Genomic DNA, 18,422 nt, shown 5'->3' with positions numbered 1-18,422 from the left:
ATTTCAGTGGTTCTGCTCTACAGAGACCAACCAGTCTGTGTAATTAACAGTATTAACAAGCAGGCAAAGGACTTCTTGTGGGAAAGGACCCAGTTGCATGTCACAAAGAAATGAGTTGGTGTCAGAAGCCTCAATTCTGAATGTCTCTCTTCCAAAGCTGCTGTTTCTTGAATAATTTCAGAAAAGGATTACAAGAAAACATGAGTGATTTCTTACTGTTTTGTAAAGGGCTAGAAGCTAATTAAGCACCACTGTAAGAAGAAAGGAAGCTACAAAGAATTGGCAAAAAGTGTACTAAATCACTTTGTCGATGGACCTCTATTTATTTGGAACATAAGAAAAAACAATGATGGGACCTATGTACCACTTACTTAACAGCAGATAATCCACATTTCTTAAGTGCCAAACCTCCATGTTTCTTAAGTGACTAAGCTACGGCTCAGATATGCTGAACAAGCCAGTAGGAGCTAAATGGCAACACGAATAAAAGAATTTTTATGCACATATTTCTCAATGGCTAAAAACAATGATATTATTAGAAAAGAAGATGCTGCTTAAACAAACAGTTATAGTCTAAAACTAGGCCATCGCTCCCTACACAATTACTGGCAAAAAAGTTGTATCTTTTAAGGAAATATTTCTTATGGGATCTCATTACAAAAGAGTATAATTAAAAATGTATTTGGAAATTGGATTTCCAAAGACGAAAGAAAATACATGTCTTGTCTTTACTTGGCAAAGGAAGTCATGAATATATTCAATACTCTATCTTTGTGTACAAAATAGAAAATCCTGTATTGTCTTCTTACTGCCAAGGGTCTTGCCTACAGTGCATACAAGAATTTGCTTCTGTTTAACACAGATGTATCTGGACAGCTATCAGTTCAGTGTTATCAAAACAAGGGCAACATGTAGTAGAGGTACTTTGTTTCCAGTACTGTATTTCTGGTAGAGATATTAATTTTTTTAGTGCTTCATCAGTCTGGAGAAGAGGAGGCTGAGGGGAGACCTTATCGCTCTCTACAATTACCTGAAAGGGGGTTGCAGAGAGGTGGGTGTTGGCCTCTTCTCCCAAGTGACTAGCGACAGGACAAGAGGAAATGGCCTCAAGTTGTGCCAGGGGAGGTTCAGGCTGGATATTAGGAAAAATTTCATTACGGAGAGAGTGGTGAAGCGTTGGAACAGGCTGCACAGGGTAGTGGTAGAGTCACCATCACTGGAGGTGTTCAAGGAACGTGTGTGGACGTGGCATTATAGGACATGGTTTAATGGGCATGGTGGTGTTAGTTGATGGTTGGACTTGATGATCTTACAGGTCTTTTCCAACCTTAATGATTCGGTGATCAGAAAACAGCTATTTGTTGTAAAGGAAATATTTCCGAGAAATACCTTTCAACAGAAGATTTACAGAAATATAGGCACAGCTGTAAAAGCAGTGGTGTCATTCAGGCTGCCTCACAGCTCTCGACCCTGCAGTTTCCCAGATCTCAGGCCCTGGCAGTACAGTGCCATGCAATGGTGGAGCCAGGAAACACCTTGGGGATGTCAGAACTTCTAGGCTTTCTAACATATATTTATGTTTTGAAGCTTTCTCCACTGCCGTTAGACTTGGAGCTCATGTGCACTCCATTGTGGGTGGGTTTCTGGCTTGCCAGGAACTTTATGATGAGATTCTTTGCAATACCCCCAAGTTCTTAATGAGTTTTTGGAAGTCAGCTTCCTGGATGAAGTGGAGACTTCATTAGAACTACAAAACCTGGTTGATCTTTCAAAAAATTACTTTGGAGGATTTTTGCTTCTGTCAAAAGTTGGAAAATTTTAGGGTTTGTTCCAAACTGGAATAAAAAGTTTATTGTCGTGTGTAGAATTGCCTGTTGGGTTTCAGTCAGTTTTAATTCTCTTTGTTGTTTGTTTTAATTCTCTTGTTTTCAGAAAAGGTTTTTTGTGTGTGTCGTTGGCAAGCAGTTCAGCTATTGAGAGTAAATTTTATACTAATTTGCAAAAAAACCATCAAGAGTTTCTATGAGAGTGCATCAGTGAGTGCAGATGTTATAATGACATTAGCAACTGAAATCTATTTATGTATGTTCATAGAGACTATGAATCTTCAAAATCTTAAAAAAAAATTAAGCAGAAATAGAAAGCACTTAATACAGCAGTGCAATCATGCTTTCTTACAAGCTCTTTGCATTGAAGGCCATTCTAACATGCAATAGTCATAGCTGATGTCAGCAGGACCCTTTATTTCACTAATCCTGCTGGAACACTATCAGATGTGACAGCACTCTTGCTGATTGGGAAAGCACCCAAGAGTCTCAGCTGCTTTTAGACATCCCTCCAAAATCTTTTATGACATCGTACAGTGGTGATACTTTCTTCCCAACCTAACATGATGACTGTTACCCTTCTTGGAAAATAGAACAGAAAATATACAGATTGGTAAGGACCCATTAGCAGAAGCTAAGCAATGCAGATGGCTTTGAAATAAAAATCACAGTAAGGGATATTCTTTGTGACAAGGAAAAGGTCTTCAAATGTTACTCAACACCTTGCTCACATCTTAGCAGAAGACTTAGGCTGAATTTCTTCTAGAGACTCAAATTTACCTCCCTCTCTTTCAGGGAATATGGTCTTTACCTAAATTTGAATTTGAATTTGATCATGCACTGCTGAAAGACTTCATAAGATGGTAGGTAATGCTGTGAAAATAAGCAAGTGAGCCTATACAATTAACAACAATGAGATTACATGAACAAACGAGATTTACCAGTAAGAGATTGATACCAAAAAATCTGCCAGAAATTAAGTGCTTTGAGTCAGAGAGAGACACTACTAAGGTACTGACCAAGCTGCTGTAAGCTTTTCCAAATACAATACAAGTTCATAGACACAAAAAAGAATAGAGTCAGTAATCCTCCAAACCTTGGGCATAGCAGGTGGTACCTGGAATGCAAATGTTAGGCCATCCTGTTGCAAGGCAGGTGAATGACACTAGATGACATTAAAAGAAACTTGCCTCATGCGACCTCCCAGGTGTTTGGCTACAAAGCCTGCCTAGCAGTACTAGTATCAAACAACAGGTCAAAAAACATTTTTCTTGAGACCTCTGAGATACTCTGAAGGAATCTCTTCAGGCTGAAGCTTGTTTATTGATGGATACTTTAGTGTAAGTGTCACTGCAATTCCTAATTGACTTCAGACATAATGATGTCTTCCAGGTTTGGATGCTTTGGTGATGTACCTAAAAATAAATGACCTGGGAGTTTTGAACTGATTAAAAATGAAAAGTAATTTATCAAAAATTGGCTCAGCTCTTGTCTACTCTCATTTAAAGAGTTTAGACACACTGCTTACAGAAGAAATGAATACATAAAAAGGAAATTATAAGTGAAGGACAGTTCTGTCAATAATGTATTGGACAAGGACTGAGGGGACCTAGGCTAACTTCCCAGCTCTCCAGTAAACCCTCCAAGTTCAGTTGAGACAGTCAGGGAGCCTGCAAGGCTCTGCCTGCATTTCCTCATCACCAGAAGGGCAGCGGATGTGCGAGAGACACGGAGTGGCTGGAGGCAGGCCAGTGTCCAGGAGCAGGATCACGGCATTCTTGTGGCACTGTGCCAGACGTAATAAACGCTCAGCAGGGCTCCTTCCTTGGCCAGAGATCTGTGGGACTGCGGCTATAATGCTCAGGAACCAAGTTGGTGAGCCTGCATTGGACTGCACCATATGGACTTTCCAGCCCAGGTCTCCGGTAGCGTCAGGGATTCTGCTTTGTGCTCCACTGCAGAAGGTAAACATGTCCTCAGATTTCCAGCTGTTCAGTGGTAGCACTTCTGTATCACATTGGGATAATCCGATGACACATTTATTAACATCCGTAAGACTGGATGCATGGAAGATAACTACCATATAAGCACAGAAGCAAAAGCCTAAAGGTTCGAAGCAAGTGAGTTCGACAGCTCCTGAATTCTGCCACTGCCCCACCAGGAAGAATGAGCTGACTGTCCTCAGACTAGTCAGTGTAATGGGTGCTACCTTTGGGTTTCACACTTACATTTGTCTTATGTCTGGCCTGAGGATAACCTCAAGCATAAAAGTCAGGACCAAGTAAAGATGACAGTTGTAACACTGGAGCACAAAGTGATGCCTGGTGGAATTTAATTTGGGTTTCAAATTAAAGCTTACTGGAGTGAAATGTCTGAGGAAGGCTTTCCGCAGGCAGGTTCATAAGCAGCATGTAGGCAGGAATTGTAATAGTAGACAACCTCCTGGAAATATTTGTACATGGTGTAGAAAACTGGTGCTTTTTACATTTAAACTTACCACAGGAGTTAACACATAGAAAAGAGAAAGGTGAAAGGAATAATGCCACCGTGAATGTTTAATTAATGACAATTGCCAGAAAAGCTCTTCTTATGCCAATAACGAATGGATGTCTATGGCAGTTATTTCTCATTTTAAATACCTAATCTGATATTATATTTCAGCTCAAAGAACTAAACGAGAAAAGATGCTGTAATCTAATCATACCACAATCCAGGTGACATCTGTACTAGGCAGAATACTGTTGTTATTCTGCTGTCTAGTTGCTGTTGCTGAGAATGATGAAGTAGTGAAATTACATTTTCCCATTATTATTTCCAGACACTCTCTGGCAATGGTTTGTTGACTTTAATAACACTTCAGACAAAGCTGTCAGCAGAGGAAATGGCAGAAGGGAAGGAAGGAATAGCCTCCACAACAATACATGAATCTAAAGTCTCAGTGATAGGTTGTGTATTTTCTGATAAAATTTAATGTGTGTGTTTCAGAAGCTATCATAAAGATGCAGCTGAATTCTGGAGGGAAAAATGTATTCTATCAAGTCACGGTGCTTAAGACTTTGACAAACATAAACATATTATGAACGATTAAACAGTCAGAGGCCTTACCTGCTATAGTGTTGAGGAACATCAGATATTCAAAGTTAGATATCTCCCGTCTCTGCCAGCGCTGAGTCATGTTGGAGGATTTATAAAGCTGTCGGGGAGTGGCCAGAGAGATTCTCCTAGGAAATACATTTAAAGAATGATTTTTTTTTAAGAGCCTCATTAAATGTTAAGATGTAGGGCAATGTTATTAGTGTGATTAATTTCAGATTCTCTCAGAGGCTTTTTTATTTCATTTAATGAAGTCAAGAAGACACCATTACCCTTATTTGAGAAATGACTAAAATTAAGATCTGTATTTTATTTTACCAGTACTACAGCATTGTAATAATTCAGAATAATATATTTTGTGTTTTATTTTATTCTGAATCTGGTTAAAAGACTGGAAGTAAAAGAAACTGCAGACCTCCTGGTGCCTGGCTTGTCCAGCAGAAATAAAAGAGGAATACCATTTCCCCGTTTCAAAAGAATACATTGAGATAAGTTCGTTAAGGTGAGTGAGTGATAGATTAAAGTGCCATATATTTCCAGCACATGGGTTGAAGATATTTATTCCACAATTTGTTCACCTCCTCCATGGTCAGCTACCCATGATCCTTTCCTATATCCCAGCAAGCTTCGAGATTTCTATTTATAGCCTGGTTTCAGAAAGAACCAAGGTTTATTCAGCTATCTGCTCACATGTCCATCTGCCTGTCTCTCCATAATAACTCCTGAAACGCATTTCATTCAAATTTGGAGGAGGAGTAGAAGCTTCGAAGATACTCAATTTCCACACATTTTCTAAAACTTACATGACTGGATAAGGGAGGAAGAACCAAACTACTGTGCCAAGGAAGAGAAATGCAGAAAACTTCAGCTCTTCTATATTCGATTTGACAACATCACAATAACCAAATACCATTCACCAAGTTCTAAATTACCCATAGTATATACTGTCCCTGGTTAGTAAAATATAGGGGACTAGATTCAGTCTAGACATGAATTAAAGAAAAAAAAAGGCAACAAGCAGAAATAGCCTCACTGCTCACAACTCATTTCTAGAGAAAATAGTCCTTGCTGAAAAAAAGACAAGAAAAATCTTTAGAAGGAGAAAAAAGTCTCCTCAGATAATTTTTTTAAAGAAACTTGAATCTTATAAATGGCTCAAAATAGAGAAAATGTTTACACCTGTTTAAAAAAAAAAAGGAGGATCCCTAATGTCCAGCCTATTCATTAATTTAAAGAATATACCTAGTACTTATATAGCTTGTCAAGAGTCAATAGGGACACCCAATGCTTCAGCTTTCAGTTGCACACTAAACATACTAAGTGTACTATTTCTAGACTCTGAATGCTGAATATTTTCTTAAAATAAAGTCATATACAAGGTGTCAAATTGGGCAGTGATTACAAAAATGTGGACCATCTACTTTGTACATACTCCTACACATGCACTAAACCCTATTTCCGGAGAAAGGATGAGTATTGGTATGTGATTGGAGTGTACAGTTATCACAATTATATGTCTAAATTTTCAATGTGTAGGTTGTCGTTGTCTGCCATACTTAGGCTTACAAATTGGGCATACAAAAATGACCATGCAAGTGTAGGTACACTTTCTTCTTTTATTTTTGATCTCTGTATTTACCCAAAATAGCAGTACATAAGGTCTTGCCAGCTTGGCTAGCTTTATTTTACAGTAGACTCTAGGATGCCAATGGTAAATACACTTTATTAGTACACAGGAGACATTACAAAAAATTTTTAAGTTGTTTCTGTTATGATTCTTCCAAACAATTTGTCTAAAGACTTATCTGAATGTAATCACACTTTATATTGCATTTTATAGGATAACAATTACTTTTACAGTGGAACTCTCAAAGACGTGTTGTTCCCAGTAAACTATGACTAATCCTACACACAAATTAATAAATACAGAAAATAAAAATACTGAAGAGACCATTAAATTTATAAAGCATTTCTGTCACAGACTTTCTGTTCCTCCAATGACCAAACAACATTAATGCATCAGTACAGCTTAGTAACTGCTTTTAGACTTTACCCACAATCTCCCAGGGAGTCTCAAAAATCTATAAACTGTCAAGTTCTGGACTTTGCATTTGAATGCCTGATTTGAGCAAACTCTACAGAAAATCAAAATATACTAAAAAAGCTCCTTATTTACTCTATAAATAAGGTGTTTGAAAGATTCTCAGTTATTTCAGCAGAGACAAAAAAATTATGCACAATAAATTGGTTCCACACCTGCTTGTTTCAGTTAACACAGGAAGACCCACTGTTTTGTGTTTTGCTAAATCCACCCACCTTTGATCAAACCACTTCTCTCCTTCGATATGCCATCACCAATATGAAGATGCACAAATGAATGGGCTTTCTTTGCTTCTAGAGAACCGTGAAATACCTACGCAAAATGGAAACTGCAGAAGACCCTCTGATGTACAAAGGGATGATCCAATTTTTCAAGTTTTATATGCTTTAAATATGTTTAGAAAACACTTCATGGCATTTGGTTGAGGGAAGGGATGTTATATATCCCGTATGTGGAGCATGACCCACCCCCTTTCACGATCACTTTTAATTTAGTTAGTTACAATTCAACCTCAGACAAAGAATCTTTAAGTATCTTGCCAAAAACATAGCACCTAAGTGATGTTTTGTGTTGTGTTGCTCCTGTTCAGAAAAAAAAAAGGCTTGGGAAAGTCACTGGCTTCTGACTAGAGACTCATCAATATTCACTTTTAATCAAAGCTCTAAAAGGGGTTTTATGCTTTGATTACATCAAATTTTATTTTTCCTACCCTTCTCCCTTCCCAAAATCCAACCTCTGCAACCAGCTATACTGACATCTGGAAATCTATGACCAAGCTACTGATATGGAATAAGTGGCAGAGCTGAGCTGACATTTAATATAGTTACTGTACCAGCCAAAATTCATTTTCTTTCAGCAAAAACTTTATTATTTCTTAGCTTTAATAACTGGAGCCATTGTTTTATCTAATGCATTAGTAGCCCACAGAATTTCAGTGGAAGGTGCTAGCATATGTTTAGTGGTGAAGTATGATACTGTATATTTTACCAATTCTTTGATCTCTGCATGCTTACAAAAGCGTCAGGCAGCTCACAGTTGGTTTCTAAGCTGTGATGTTACCCTCAATAAAAATGCATCAGCAAATTACACCTGAGATGTTAGAACCCTAAAACGTGGTCTGTGGACAGTGTTGTAAAAAATGCGGATATTACTCTACCTATGTAGAATCATACGGTGCTGTAGAAATGAGTTAAATAAAAGGCACAGTACTGTCTGCCCAGTTGTATCATATGGCAAGGTCATAAGGAAACTACAATCAATGCAACGTGTTTCAGGAACAGTGAAAATGCATTTATCAAAGACAGATGAATTTGATTACCAAATCAGACCAAACTCTTCAACATGTGACTAATTTTAAGGACGTAATTCTTTGTAACTTTAAGCATAGGCTTGAACGCTTTGTTGAATTAAAGCATTAGACATGCTGTTGGGAAAGGCAGCAAAGAGGCAAACTGGAGACTTGCTCAGAACAGCAGGTCCATAATGGTCTTGGAAAGAGATACCAGTTTGTCTGCTTCTAATCCTTTGTGCCATTAGAAGATCATAAATATTGCTTTTTCCTTCTATTTCCTTCCATCGTTGTTAATCAGAGGATTTCTCCATGAAAACAGAAATGCACATAAAGTCCATGTACTTCATTAAACGTCATTTACTTCTTCAGAATGTTTCCATCATGAATTGCAATTCTTTGTGATAATGTAATTAACTTTAGATGAAATTTTTATCAGAGTAGTATCAGAGAGAAAATATTACTTACAAAAATAAAACTAAAGAACTTAAGCAAAACAACCAGAGAGATCTGCTTTTGTTAAAATATTTTAAAGTACAGCTTAATCTGGAAAATTGGTCACAAAAAAAGGGTAACATTTTACTCAGCATAGCAGCTCCTTTTGGTTACTCAGCATAATTTCTCCTTATGTTAGTTATACAAATAAGCATAATTTTAAAAATTAGCTTTCCAGAGCCAACATACTCATAGGAAGGGAAACTATACTCTAACATCAACAAAATATTAACTACAGAGCAGTTACAGAGCCAGATTTTTCCCTCAGTTACTCCACTGCAATCCTACTGAAGACAATAAGGATATGTAGACAGAAAAAAAGGAAAAACCATGATTACCGGGTCTTTATTGTGCATAAATCATACCATGATTACACAAAAACAAGAAAGAAAAACAACTTCACTACCATATGCCAGATTTATTCTGAAGGCTAACAAGCCCATTTTCTATTCAAATTGTACTTTAATCAAAACGGTATGGAAATAACTGCATATAATATTAAAGCTGAAACTTTTCTAAATAATTATATATCAACAAACTTTTTCAGACAATTATTCACTGAATAATGCACAAAGAATATGAATTTCAAAAGTAAAAAATGTCACTGTAGATATGAAATTCTGATTGAGAAATTTGCATTTTGTTTGTTCTAGAACATGTGGCCATTTTTAATTCAGAAAAGAATACTATTACTTTCCATTTAGAGACAGCAATTCCTTTAATTTGAGTATTTGGAAGAGCAATGCAAATATTAACAAGATGCACCTTCCAAAGAAATGCCCCAACTTCCCCTTGATCTCAGTGAAAACTTGAGAAATTTGGCAGTTTGCCTAAGAGCTTCAGCACATTCAGGAGATCAAGCCTTAGGCATCATGAGTCTCTTGAGCTCATGACAGGGAATGATGTTCAGCTGGGAACGAAAGTTCTCCAGTCCTACAAATGCTTTGACACTTCAGAGTATTTTCACATTCTGCACTGGGATAAAACAAGGGCAATATGAAGTTTTAGTTTGTAGGAAATGACTTAAAGAAAGAGAAAGACACATCCCAGACATTACACTGATGATTAAGTCATTGGCTTTTGGCCAAGTCAAGCCAAATGGAGATCTGAACCCAAAGTACCATATTTTGTGAATTTCCTGCTGTTTCCACACTCCCTCATATTTATTTATTCTTCTTTCATTTTGACCAGAAATTAATCCTGAACCCAAACATTTTTCACCAAACTTCTGCTGGTACACCCTCACAAACAATTTTAGGTCTGAACAGATATTTCTAAACAAAAAAAAAAAAATTGGAGGCAGGAAATTTCCCCCCCAACTCAGTGAAGTACACATGAAGATCATCTTACCCATCACTGAAATACGTATACTTTTATAGCATAGGATCTGACAATTCCCATCCTTATTTCTGACCATAGGCTCATTTGATATTGATGTTGATGAGATAATAAAAACTGTACTTGTCCATAGTATGTGAAAATCTCTAAAAGTGAACCTTAGTTGGTCTTTTCCAAAATATATATCCTCCTTAATTTTGGAAACAGAAGAATAATGCATTATACTAATGAATGGAAGAAATTTGGAAATTGCAAAATAGCCACTATACTGATAAGCAAGGAAGTAACCCCCCCCCCCATTAATATAAAAAGAAAGTGAGAAGATATACAAAAAAAAGTAATTTTCATTCAGCAAACACAAAACCTAGTCAAGTTTAGTTCCATGTCCTGCATAACAATAACAGCAAGGATGAATGTTTGTCTATACATTTATAAAACGTGACTGAAAACCAGACTTTAAAGAGATAAGGTATAAGGTTTTTTCTGGTCCTTCACTGGAAGGTACTTATTTCCTATAATGATTAAAAAAAAAAAAAAATCTAATTTACAAAACTTTTACTTCTATTGCATGATAACAGGCCATATAGTAAGTAAAGGGCATTATTTCTCAAACTAACCTCAAGAAAGAGAAAATCTAGAGGTTCATGATAGAAATAATGTATTAGTACTGACATGTTTAAAAACATCATTTGTATAATATAGAAAACACAAAATATACAAACTATTTTAATTAAATTACCTGGCTTGTGGCAAACCATAGCTGGTTCCTACTCCAACACGTGGTAAGCTGTACACAACTTTTTTCACTGTTGCTTGGTCAGGAAAATTAAACATAACAGAAGCTAAATAAAGAAGAGAAAATATGGACTGGTAAACCATTTGCAGAAGTCTGTTTCTCTTTTTGTTTTTTATTTGGGAAGAGAAGTCAGTTCCACTTTTATCCTCCTCTGGATCCAAGTCAGAACAGAAACTCTTGGCATACTTCATACACATGTAGCATTAGCTGGTTAACATTTTGGCACTAACTCTCCCATTTTGCAGAAGACCTGAGTGAGGTATACTTCAGAGGAACCGCAGCTTACCATTAACCCATATAACCTCTTATCAGGCTGGGAAGCTGTTCAGTAGTTGGCATGGCATTCGGTCTTCTAACTGGTGCATTAAAACACACAGGACTAGAAATTCTTTAATTCGCTCTCCAGTTGAAATCAAAACTTACATCAGAGCTCCTTAGGGCAAAAGGCTACTGACACACCTCACCAACCACTCAACTCCGATTCAGAGTAACACATACAGAAAACTGAGTGGATCCATTTATTGATCTGGTCCTTTTTACTTTAACTCGGTTTATAATTAGAAAAGAAAATATCCTTTTAGATATTTCACTAAAATATTTACAGAAAATGGGGGAGAGGGTCATAGAAAAAGCAAATTTCCTACCAAACATTTGAAGCGTTTACCAATGGCAATGATCTGCTTTTATAAATAAATCTCACTGCTGCACAGAAAGCAGTGAGATTCATTTATGTGATTGATTTTAATACAAAATGCAATGAATAGATGCAAGAGTAAGCATTATTGACACAGACATAAGCACTTTATCAAAGGAAGCACAGAGTTTAAATTCTAAGATTAATAAATAACATGCAAAATAACTACTAGCGCATTTTTATGCAACAAAATAAATAAAGACATACTTCTGTTTGCCATAAACACTTCCAAAGCTGTGTTCTGGAGAAGATAACGTCTTGAAAAAACAGCCCGAATCTCACTGAACATCCATTTTCCATGAAGGCCTTCTGTATAGGCGAGGACCTTTAAAGAAAGTCAAGGTGACAGTTATTAGCAGGAGTTTTTCATTAAAATATTGCAGAACATAGTAGATTTTACCCATCAATGAAGTACATTTAAGTTAATCGTATCTCTTTAACACTTAAAAACTATGAGTTAAAATACGAACTTAAACGTTTTTAAAAAATGCAATGAAGTATAGCTGTTATATCAGTAAACCGTAACCTGATACTCCTAAGATCTATTTCTCATGAGTCACATCAACTTATTTTCCTCAAAAAACCCCAAACTCTACAAGCAAGCACAGGGTACTGGACACAGTTACAATTATGCTTAGCTGTATTTTCTTCCAACAGTGTGAATGACACAGTTGTCAGTTATGTATCGGATAACAGATTTACTTCTGAGGCTATCTTGTGCAAAGTATAACCGAAATAATATAACTTGCTATTCACATCCATTTCAGGGTCATAAATTAGAACTCCCTCCATTCCATTAATAAATACAGAAACTAGCTAGAACAATATGCCAACACAATTTTTTAAAGTTAAGTACATTTAATATCCCAAACTATGAAAAAAAATTAATTTGCATTTTTGCATTTTAAAATCAATGTGAAAATATATTAAAATAAAATAGCTAAAAATTAGCATTGCTTTTCCAATTTGTCAGTTCCTCAATTAAAGGTATTGATCTAAGACTAGGTATTAATACCTAAATAATATTTTTCACTCCTCCTTCACTGTTCTGGATGTACAGGAAAACAGACAAAAAGGACACAATTTAATTAGGTATCAGCTTTATTGACTTCTCTCATCTGTGAATCATCATTCCAGCACTACCATGTGGTGTAGAACAACCCTCTCCCAATCCTTTTCGTCAGCTGGAAGGCTGCCTTCAGCCCTCTACCTCTGCTCAGGTGGGCTCTGCGCATAGCTGAGACCCCAACACTTTATCGTATGGGGATAAAATGACCATCCCCTCACTACACCCAACTACTTTTCCCAGGCTCTGTAGACTGTGCCTTCCCCTAGGCTGCAGTTACTAAGAGAGTTGCAGCCCTGGTGAAACAAAGAAAAACAATGAACGCCTTCACTAAAGGGAAATGCAAAAAGAAGGTTTCAGACTGGAGAAATTTAATTTCTCTGTTCTCTATTAGGTATATAGAAACCTTTGGTATACCAGCTTGCAGTGCTTTACTCACTCAGTTGAGGTCTTTGCTTTCTTTAATCATGACCTCCCCCAACTTCTGAACAGAGAAATGTTAGAGAGACCATATGTTGCTGCTGTCAACGATCCTTCATGCTTAAGGTAATGGAAATTTTATTCCTTCAGTTTTTTCACTGATGTAGCTTCAAGTTAGTAACATGTCTTCATATATGAAAAAGCTAATTTAAGTTTGTACACTTTGTGTTAAAAGAGCTCCATGGATTTTTGTTAATTTGTTCTCCATAACTTTTTTCTCATAACCATAAAGAGTTTATTTCAGAGATGATGGTAACAACAGCAACAAAACAGATGTGCTTCAGCACACGAAAAGTATTGAAATGTTAGTTCTGTCCTTGATGGAAACTGGAGAGATGAACACAGTGAGCCCCCTGTACTGTCTACATGGGAGGAAGTTACAGACAAGACTCAGAGCAACACTGTGACTGATGGTACTGTTTCATTCATCTCAGCTCTCCACAGTACCTAAACACAGCCTTGAAGAAGGGAAGGGTCTTGATTTCTTTGGAGGTCTCCCAGACATATGCAAGGGGCTACCTGTTCCCTCCATTCACTCACAGGTCAGCTGTGGAATTACTACCTCATATGCTAAATTCTTGCAATGGTAAATTAACCTTAGAGTTAAAAATCTGCACCTCATTTTTACTTTGAACTCTGTTGACTTCAGTTTCTAGCCACTAGATCTCGTGACACCTTTGTGAGATTAGAGAGTCTTCTAGTATCAGATAACTTTTCCTTGTGTCAGTAATTGCAGACTGTGATCCAGTTACTACTTAGCTTTCTCTTTGATAAGCTAAATAAACCAAATTTTCCTTCAGTCTTTCATTGAGATCAGATGCTAGGATACAGCTGGCATCCTGTATGTGAAATTCAGACGGTTAAGAACAATGACTGTGAAGATTACAGCACCTCCTTCTTTGAATGTATTCTGCTGCCATCTGATACATAATTTTTGTAAATACACAGGTTCTTAAGATACAGAGAGGAAAACACTCAAGTTTAAAAAGCTAAAAGATGAGAACAGACTCCCAGAGAGAGGAGTTTGAAATGTATATAGCTGTAACCAGATCTACAGCAGCCAGCAGATTTGCCAGAGAATTAGTTCCTCGACAAAACATCATGCTTCAGGAACTGACTCTTTGTTTCAAAAATGTTTCTAGTGGTCCTATTTTTTTCTAAAGAAAAATGTTTAATACTGACTATATCCTACGCACTAACATTTTAGATGATTCACAGTAATACATTTACAATGTCTTGATATATACCACAGCTTAGTTATTATATATTTAGCTTGATCAACACTAAAAGCACATTGTATACTGCCCATACGCTGGTTGCCTTTTTATTCCTCCTCTTCTTACTCAAGTATACAATTGTAACTTCATAGAGGTACACTCACCCCACTATGAAATGAATGACTTAAGATAGCACTCCAGTAAAGCAGTAGAAAGGATAGGAAATCAGAGGAAAGGAAGGAGTCTATAACTCAATTATTGTCCTCAATTACACTCTTCTTAACTGTCTATTAGTCCTACAAATATCAGATTATCATGTCGATATCAAATCATCTCAATTATTTCTGCATTTCTGTTGTATTGTTTTCCTGTCCAAGATATACTACCCATTTTTGTCATCCTGCATAACATTCGTCTAACACTATTTTCAAGCGATGCATTAAACCTTCTGTTACTAGGTATCTACAGTTTACAGCAGAAATTACTGACATTGTTGCAGGATACTTTTGTGTTATTGTAAGAGCCAAAACAAAGTAATTTCGTTTTTCTGAATTTGAATCCTTTAAAAGCTTTATACTTTTTCCCCCCCCCCCGATGATTTCTAGCATTTAACTTTCTCATATCACATGAATGAAGGCCTGGATATTTTACATTTTTTACAGACTGCATGTACTGTATATTTCATTATTCATAAAAACATGGAAATAACCACTTTGTCCACCAAAAGAAACTGAAATTATGTTACTTAGTTATCTGAAGCCAAAATTACTATGTGCTCCATCCAATATTTTGTTGTTGTTTATATTTAAAGTCAGTGCTCATTCTTTTGATAGCTTTATGAGTTTTTCTTCTAAAAATAGTCGTGAAGACTTTTTGTTCTAGGCATGTCTTAATGGTTGAAACTTCATGACTAAGCACGGAATTCTAGATATGTCTCAAATAAGCTGTTTTTAATAAAATGAAAACCAACCAGCCAGCCAACAACGTCTACATTTGAACTTAGCACACTTTTCATTTTTAGTATCAGCTACAATTGTTTGGTTTAAAGCTCTTTTCTCCTTGTAAAACTCTTTCACTTACTCAGAAATATGGGTGTGTTTTAAAGACAGTAACGGGCCCACTGGCCAGATGATAGGCCAAGAATAAAAATTTGCTAGGATGCATTGCAGTAAGATGAAGTTGTCACCCTAATAGGGGAATGACAAGTCTCTACATCTCAGGGTTCTGTAATATGGAAAAACATCTATTGATGACACTTACTTAGATTAGATTAGTAAAGAAGCTTGGGATGTTCAGATGGAAAGCTCTACAGAAGAGAAGCAGAACCATTACTGAAGTGCTTTTCTACTTGGCTCAAATATGAAGGCTCTATCTCTCCTTTTTTTTCCAATTATGAGTCAAGACATTTTTAATCATAAACCTACTTCAGTAATTATTCAATTATTGATAATGAATTAATTGTTAATTAACAGCTAGAATTTTGAACTATTGCATTAACTAGAAGACCAGAAATACTAGTTTCCACTCTGCTAGAATCCCTGATAGATTATCTCCACAGGAGACATGCTCTAGTATTGAGGTTTATTTTTGCTGCTTTATACCCTTTTTTGGTATCTCATAGCACCAGAAACAGCACGCAAAAGGATATTCTGGCCCTTTTCTTTTGATTATTGTTTCTGGAATTGAAATAATCACAAAATCAGGTGCTATAAAGAAATTGAGGAAAGCAGCCTGTGCAATTCCTATCTATTCTCAGTTGCTAACTTTATGGTAAGAACGATCATTTCTCCAGCCTGTTGCAAAGAATTGTTGCTTATTGGTCAGTATTTCCTTTTTTTAAAATAGCCCTTTGGGGTGATTCATTAATGCCTATGTATGTGCATTTAATCTACTGTTTTCAATGGGAATTCATCATTTTTCTTTTGGAACCAGATTTCTAGTTCAGGGTATTTTAATTCTAAACTGATACCTCAATGAAAGTATCAATTGATACCTGTAACATTTGTCAGGCTTTGTTTATATCTAATGCAAAATGCATTTATCCATTAACATGTAATATAACTTTGTTGTTGGGTTTTGCGGGTTTTTTTATTTTCAAAGCACTTATTCCCTGATTTCCTTCATTATTCTTTACCTTTTGTACCAATAACGTCAAACAACAAGAGCAGTAAGGGACATGGATGCCTTGTACTTATGTATAGTAGACCTGGTTCATTTTTTTGCTGCATTTCCACAGATACATTCCATAGATTACTTTTTTCCAAAGTCTGAAAATGATCCTCAAGTCATGCTTTATGAATAAAATGGCCATTTACTGAAATTAGATGCTTTTTTTTTCCTTTATCAATGACCAGAAGGGCTTCCAAGAATACTGTAATTTTGGTACTGAAGACACTTTTTCATTTTATAAAGAGAGTTTTATCCAGTGCTTAAGTGTAGCTACTACTATCTTTAACCTGGACACCGCTATTTTAGTTAGAACATTAAAGAAAAGAGCTCTGGCATATCCTTAGTTTAGACATCAAAATCCCATCTATCTGTTAGATGGCTCTGTTACCTGGCAACACGGGGTATTGTCTTTGCCATGTGGTACTAACTTCATTTTCTTTTTCCTCTAGAGATGCAAGAAACTTCTATGAATTTATCCTTTTTCCTCCTTCTAAGTTTACCCCTCCTACTGCTTCAACTTAAATCTTTCACATTTCAAAAAGTATTCGCTCTACATTTGAACAGATTTGTCTTGACTGAGTAAGGTCTAATGGGATGCTGTTGCGTGATGGTAGCCCAACCCAAAGAAACCCTCCATCTTTTTATTTGATTCAAAAGTTTAGAGACATATGCTTAAAAGCACTGTTTTGTATATTCACAATCTGCCCCTCCAGCAGTCCAATAAGCCTAATAATTTTTTCAGGTATCTCTATTTTTCAGTTTTTTAAGTGTTCTGAATTATGTGTCCAGTGCTGTAATTTTCACCAAACTCAGCATGTCTTCCTCAACACTGGCAATTATAGCTACAACTATTTTATTTATGCACTAACTATATACTGTACCTTTTTTGTCTTTTTTTTAACTAAGCTTGCAAAGTTGTGTTTCTTCAAATATAAAATAAGCCCTTATCCCCCTATACAGTGGTCCTTTAGTTTGAATAGGATTTTTGTTTGTATTTCGTTCTTCATTCACCATCACCGACTTTTGGAAAACAGATGACCTGCAAGAGCCAACTATGAGTCTATCCATCTCATGTGTCCCAACCTTGAACAAAGGACAGGAAGAAGAAATCTTGGTTTGGTTCAGTTACGCTGCAGTCCCTACACCTATGTTATCAAAATGAACAAAAGTAAAATAGCCTTGGTGTTCCAGGTTTCCAGGTCAGGAGCTTGCATATAGTTTCTCATGACAGACTTTTCTGTGAATGCAGTTGCCAAGGAGAGAAGAGAAACTCTCTGAAGCTCCCTCGTCCATCCTTGTCAAATGAATATTTAATATTCCCTAAGGTTGAGAAAGTGCTTTTTACAATGAAATTCTGTGGTAAACTGAAAAAAAAAAATATATGTTTTTGTTAGTCTTACACTACCCTCCTGAAAAATAACCAAAACCAGTTGTGATGGGCATGAACTATCCAAAAGATTCTGCTTGGGTCTTTTGCTTTCCTATTGACTGGTGGAAACTGTATCTCCTGCTTTCTGTACAAAGTGAGCTAAGAGGTCCATAATGAAAAAGCTAAAATCTAGATTTGTAGTCACCTCATCTTTTTTGTATATGAATAGGCAGGAAAGAAAAAAAAAGATGCCAAGGAAGTGAAGAAAAAAGAAATTATCGTTGTGGGAAAAGCTATTACCCATTACAGTTACATTTAAAATATCAAGCAATAGTATCCTTCAGTTACAAAGCAGCAGCTGATTTCATATTAACCATTTCATAACAGCCTGGTAACCATAAAATTCATGGAACTTATCTGGTACACTCCCTACATAAGGGTCTTATGGGATGCTTCCAAATTTGCAAACTCAGCACTTAAAAGAAGACAC

General features: G+C 36.3%; 1 protein-coding gene across 4 annotated transcripts in view; it reads right to left on the bottom strand.

Annotated features, from left to right (window-relative positions):
* The window catches only part of NBEA (neurobeachin), a 516,023-nt gene that overhangs the window by 92,649 nt on the left and 404,952 nt on the right, over positions 1-18,422 (bottom strand). For all 4 annotated transcript variants that reach the window (XM_059826681.1, XM_059826675.1, XM_059826690.1 and 1 more), the window contains 3 exons: positions 11,839-11,956; positions 10,881-10,983; positions 4,932-5,047 (listed from right to left, as the gene is read on the bottom strand). In XM_059826681.1, the coding sequence (XP_059682664.1) occupies positions 4,932-5,047; positions 10,881-10,983; positions 11,839-11,956 (337 nt within the window). The remainder of the gene's footprint in view (positions 1-4,931; positions 5,048-10,880; positions 10,984-11,838; positions 11,957-18,422) is intronic.

The sequence above is a fragment of the Gavia stellata genome, chromosome 1 (assembly GCF_030936135.1).
Source record: "Gavia stellata isolate bGavSte3 chromosome 1, bGavSte3.hap2, whole genome shotgun sequence".
Taxonomy (NCBI): Eukaryota; Metazoa; Chordata; class Aves; order Gaviiformes; family Gaviidae; genus Gavia; species Gavia stellata.
This window is presented reverse-complemented; position numbering and strand designations above follow the sequence as displayed.